A 6,000-nucleotide genomic window follows, 5' to 3' on the forward strand; every position below is an offset into this window, starting at 1 on the left:
TGGGCTCTGTCCTTTATCCAGCTATCCTTAACTCTTGCTCTTCCTGACATAAACTCTTGACTCCAACCAAGAAAACTTTCTCTTTGGGCTCTGAATGTGATTTGTATGCTCACCCCTTTCACCATTCTGTTCTGATAGAGGGTAGCTTTAGGCAGCTGCAGTCTGCTTACATTTGTTTATATGTTTCCAGATATGTGTCTCCTATATGTTGAACCAGAACTGTTTGCTATTTCCTCCTTCCACAGCACAGAGTGCAGGGTTTTAAATGGGCTGGACAGCTGATACAATAAAGTTGACTGACTGACAGACTTTCATACTCTTTTATTAGCTCCCAGGGTGGGCCAGTCATGAGCTACACCTCCAAGCAGAGACATCTACTCCAACCAGCACCTAAGATAACAGGGTAAAAGCACATCCAATGATCTTATAACCAAACTCCAGCCTCCAGTCTGTATGAGAGCTCAAAAGATGACCCAAGATTTATTTTATGGTGAGAGGACGGGAGTAGAGAGGGGGGACTTCCTTATGCAGCTTAAGTAGAAGCAAAGCATAGAAAGAAGACGACATGGGAGAAATTGTGTGAAGGGAAGGAAGAAAAGTGGAAGAGAGAAGGAAGAAAAAAGAGAAAGGGGGGGATAGTGAGGAAGAAGTGTATAGAAAGAAGACAAGAGAGGAAGGAAAAAGAGGACAGGAGGTACTGAGCCATTTAGACTTCAGGGCCACTTGGAGGTGGAGAGTTTGGGGTAGGAGCTAAATTTAAATTATAATGCAAGGATTTTGCCCAGCCTCCAGTAATCCTCTGCCCATGGGCTGGGGGATGTGGGCAAGCCCTGGGGTCCAGTAGCTCTAAATGCATAGCTGGATGGCTGGGCAAACCTGTGCTCCAACAGAGAAGCTGGGGTCACACTGAAGCCAGTAGCTTCAGGTAGGGCCACGTGCTTCCGTGACAAGGAGGAGACTGCCAGGTCAAGCTGAGGCTCTGGCTCCAGCCAGGAAGGGCATAATCAATTCTGCAGATGCAGTGAGCCTTGATTGAAAAAATAAAGAGGAGGAAGCTAAGATTGCTGCTTTCATTAAGAGGCAAAAGCAGTGGGGGCTGGAGCTTAGCAAGAGTCAGGAAACATGCCAAAAAAAGAATTTTAACCCCTCAAGCCTTTTTTTCCATGATGCCTCTGCTCTCACTTATCTCCATAATGTTGCTTCCTTGGCCTGATCTCCAAGGCCACCATTGTTCTACCTCCCTGAGCCAAAAGAGGGAGAGAGACCAAGCTGCATATTAATGCAGATCTGATGACAATTAAACAATCCATTACTTCCCAGTCCCAAGTTCCCCAGGGCTTCTGCTTCTCCTGGATTTGAGCAGAAAGGGGAGTTCTGTGGCTAAGAGACAACTGTGTGATGAGATAATGTATCTAACACAGTGCCTGGCCCCTGGTAACCCTCACCTACCCCTCAGCAACCTCAACAGGGCTGCATTCTCACTATAATGAGGCCAGAGAAGGGGAAGTAAGAAATGAGAAAAGATTTCAGCAAAATTATAATCCAAAGACCCCCTGTGCCATCTCTTCCTTCCACTCCAGTACCCCTAGTAGAGAACTGATTCAGCAGGGAGTTCCCCAGGAGAAACACCAGGGAGAGAGCTGCTGGCTCTGCTCTTCTCCTCACCTTACCCTATCCATGGAGATCTCTCCCTGCCTGCTGGCTGCATCTAGCTCTGCAGCATTGAGAGGTATGGGCAGAGGAGGACAGGCATACAAAATGGGGGTCATGGGTAGAGAGCAGGTTGGGGTCAAATGTGTAGTCAACAAAGATGATTCCTTCCTGAGGTCCTATAGGGGAAATTGGGGGTTGAAGTTAGGCAAAACAGTGGGGAGAAATGGGTGGTCCAAAGGCATTCAGCAAGCCAACATGCCCATGATTTCACATCTATGGGAAGAGAGAGCCGTAGGGAGGAGGTGAGGCATGCATGTCCATGCCAAGCTCTCTGTCTCTCTGTCTCTGTCTCTTCGGACTTGGGGAGCAGGAGAAAAAGCTGGAGGATCTGGAGAAATGAAGGAGCTAGCAGTGGTATTAACCCTTTAGTGTTTAGCACAACATCCTAAATGAGAGATTTGCAACAATATCTACTCTCTTCCACCATTCCAATTATTTCTTATTTTTGTTCTGCTTTCTTGGGAAGCAGAAGCAGGACAAGGGAGAAGGAAAAATGATGTTTCCTCTCCAGTTTTTGCCATATGAGGCTGGATGGAATCCAGATGATTCCTAAATCCCTGAATTCCCAGCAAGAGCATCTGGGCAGCAGAGTTTGGGCTCTCTAAGCCACTTTGGGGGCCACAGCAAAGTTATTCTCCAAGAAAAATTATATTTTCTCAACCTCTCTTGCCCACATAGTATCCTGAAGAGATACAAAGAAAGAGGGACAGAGTGGAAGAGAAGGAGACGACAAAGGACATGAGGAGAGGAATCAGGTGAACCATCATTATCAGGAAGCTGTGGCTGCCCCCAGAGAAAGGGAATGGGATAATTTTTATCCCCCTATTTGGGGAAAAAGCCACATAGTGCCTTGGGCCTTTTGACAAGCAGTGAGCATGAGGGAAAAACTGACTTTCTGCTTTTTACGCTAGATAAGGAAAGAAAGCTGTGAAACTGAAGGGAAGGCAAATGGACCACTGAAGGAGCTGGGGAAGAAACCCATCTTCTTGGGGCTTGAATCAAGTTCTTTAGGTCTGTGAACTCAAATCATCCTAGATCTTTCCCCCTCAGATCCTATGGTTCCGGTCAAATCTACCGTTAGCTAACATGTCCTGACCCAACTTCTCTAACTCTACGATAGATGTGAGGAGAAAATGAGTTTTTAAGAAATATATAAAATCTCCACAAGTATTCCCAGACCTAAAGCACACCAAGACTGGATGAAGATGAGATCCTTGGCTCTCCTCCCTCTCTTGTCTGCCTAACCAACTCCTTTAGCATCATCATTGTCAGGGTCAGGTGCTGACCAGGTGCTGATTTCCCCAGAGCTGTTCTTTCCTGCAGTTCTCCCATCACCTCTCTAATCAGAGAAAGGAAGCTGACATGATCACAGCTTTCCCAATACACAGGAGAGAATATTCCAGTCCCCTTTCATCTCTTCTTTCCATATTCCTAGTTTATAGATGTTGGGTGTGAAGAAAGAGCTCAAAATCCTAGAGTTCCTCATGAGGGGATTAATGGGCATATTTCTCTCAGGACTCAACATGAGATTTCAGTTATCACCAAAAAACTAATGGGAAACAAAGTTGGCAGTCACTAGCCATAACAGAGTGATTTAAACAGGAATTACATTCAAATACCAACTCCGTTTGGCAACTGTCTCTCTCCCTCATTGTTCCCTTTCCACGACTGCCAACCACCCTGCACAGAAATCTTCCTTGATTCAGAGGGAAAGCTATAACCGGTCTGAGTCTCACGCTATAACTCAGTCCTACACTGGCTTGGTGGGTTGTTATCTTGCACCCTTTTGGTTCTATGGGGACTCATAATAAGGGCACCCGCTCAGGTGAGAGCAGAGCAAGCGTCCCTAAATGAGCCACTCCTGGCTTTGACTCCCACTGCATCAATTAAAGAGCCAGCTCGTTCCTCTGGGAAATACTTTCTCCCACCCTTCACCTTCTTCTGTCTTCAGGCCCCCCTGACTTTTTACATCATCTCTGCTTTTCAGCCTCTTCCTCTGCCTCCTGAATTCCTCAGACCCCAATTCTACTCTCCCTGGACCCTAGCCATTTTAAAGCCCGTAACGTGCCTGTTTGCCAAGCCTCTGTCTTTTTCATCTTACTCTTCATTCAAATAATTTTACTACCCAAACTCTCTCATAAGATTTTTCTAACTTAAATACATTCTCCAACTGTTCTCTTTTCTTCAGTTTAATCTTCAACCCAACTTCCTCTCAATATTGTCCCCATTAAAAACTGCTAGTTTCCAGCATCCCCAATCTCTTAAACCCAATTTATTTCCTCTTTCCCCCCCAGTGATGGTATGGATATTCCCTTTTGCTTCAGCAACCCCGAGACACTCTCAAACACTGATATCACTCCCTCCTTTCCCCCAAATCTCCTTGACACACTTCTACCCCCAAGCACCTTCTCGCCCCATCACTCCACGTTACCTTAGTCCTTCAGACTCTTAGGTGCACCCGATTTCCCCCTGGTATCCTCCTCATACCCATTTGCTCCCCTTTCTCCCACCACGACAGTCCGCATCCCCTCTTCCCCACTCACTCAGGTCTCCTGCTCAGGACGCCCTTGCCGAGGGCAGCGGGGGATTTGTGCTGAAGGAGGGTTCCGGCGGCAGCGCAACAACTCGGGGAACGCTCCTTCTCCTTGTTGGCGACGGCCCCTGGCGCCGCCGGGTGCTGGTGGGGCGACTGGGGTGCGTGCGCCCTAGTGCTGGGGCCCGGAGGGGGCTGCGCCAGGAACTGTCCGTGGTGCTGAAGCGGCGGCGGCTCGGGCGCTGCCTGTGGCGAGGAGGGCGGGAGCTGTCCGTGGTTCTGGAGCGGCTCCTGGGCGACGGCGGCGGTGGCGGCGGTGACCGGGGTAGCCGGCAGCGGGGCTGGCGACGGGGGGACCAGCCCGGGCGGAGGCTGGGCTTGCAGCAGCTGCTGGTGCTCCCACAGGCTGCGGTTCTCCGCGCTGAGCTCGTCCAGCCGCCGCTCCAGCTCGTCGATACGCTGGCGCTGGGTGTGGATGAGGCTCTGCTGGTTCTGCACGATGGCCGTGAGCTCCTTGAGGTAGAGCACGGCACGCACCGGGTTCTCCAGCAGGCTCTCCATGCCGCCCGCCGCCGCCTGCGCGCTGCCGGTGCCTCGGCGGGCGGGCGGGCGGGCGGGCGGCGGGGAGCGCGAGGGCGCGCGGGAGCGAGTGGCCCCGGCGATCCGCTCGCCGCCCTCTCCGGCGGGCCCAACCTCCCTCCCGCCGCCGGCGCCGCGTCACGGCCACACATTCACACACGCACTGAGGGGCGGGACCGTGGCACCAGGTCCCACCCCCCCGCCTCCCACCTCCAGGCGTCGTGAGAAGTCTCGGCTTCCTGCAGGGCTGACCAGAGAGGGGAGAGGCGAGTGAGACAGCGGGTAGGGAAGCAGAATACACGAAGGATAGCCAGGTAAGATAAATCTGGAAAGGGAAAGCGGGAGGGGCAGAAGCACAGGTGCTGGGAAAGTGCCGAGGGACCGGCAGGAGAAGAGGCGCAGACAGGAAAGAGGGAAAGAAGAGGGAGAGGCTGGGAGAACAAGGGAGCAGAAAAAGGAGAGAGATGTATTTTAAAAGAGGAATTCATGGGTACTCTGAAAGGATCACACATTCTTTTCCCGATGTCCAGCCATCCCCGAGGCAGAGGTCCATCTTAAAGACCTGAGGAGAGGTCACACTTGCGTCTTTTGTACTCAACAACCTGTTCTGCTGGGGAATTCCCTGAACACAAGGATCACAGGACTATAAGAGACCCTAGAGAACACCTAGTCCTAACTCCTTCGTCCAGTGAAGAGTAAACTTAAGGATGGAAAGGTTGTTTATGCTGAGTTTTCTCTGGGAATTGAGCTCAGGACAGTTTTGACCACTCTAATAGGAACACAAAGTAAGTAAACCAGGCCCTCTGTGTCATGGGCTAACTTCTGTAGGGATCATATAAATGTTTGAAAACATTTATAAAATGCATGCTACTAGCCAACACCAGGCTAGGTGGTGGTAAAATAAGGATGACTAGGATGAAATCTTTGGCCTCTTGGAGCTTATGGTAAAGTAGGTGAAACAAGTAATAAATATTTAATTTTAATATACAATGGTGGTTGTTAAGTGATAAGATAGGGAGATGCCCAGAGTGCGATAGGGGCCCAACAGCTTGGGAATCTAAGGAAGCTTATTGGAGTCAATAGCACTTGAAGTGGGAAGGATTTTCCAGAAAAGGGGAACAGTGTTAGCAAAAGTTCAGAGATATGAATCAGCGTGGACTGTATCATTCATTAAT

The 6,000-nt window shown here is 50.0% G+C and overlaps 1 protein-coding gene across 2 annotated transcripts in view; it reads right to left on the reverse strand.

Annotated features, from left to right (window-relative positions):
* The window catches only part of IQSEC3 (IQ motif and Sec7 domain ArfGEF 3), a 102,052-nt gene extending 97,234 nt beyond the window's left edge, over positions 1-4,818 (reverse strand). For both annotated transcript variants that reach the window (XM_087813859.1, XM_087813858.1), the window contains exon 1: positions 4,257-4,818. In XM_087813859.1, the coding sequence (XP_087669985.1) occupies positions 4,257-4,807 (551 nt within the window). In that variant the 5' untranslated portion in view covers positions 4,808-4,818. The remainder of the gene's footprint in view (positions 1-4,256) is intronic.
* Positions 4,819-6,000: the final 1,182 nt, after the last annotated feature.

Source organism: Miniopterus natalensis, chromosome 2 (genome assembly GCF_054644295.1).
Source record: "Miniopterus natalensis isolate mMinNat1 chromosome 2, mMinNat1.hap1, whole genome shotgun sequence".
In the NCBI taxonomy this organism is placed as follows: Eukaryota; Metazoa; Chordata; class Mammalia; order Chiroptera; family Miniopteridae; genus Miniopterus; species Miniopterus natalensis.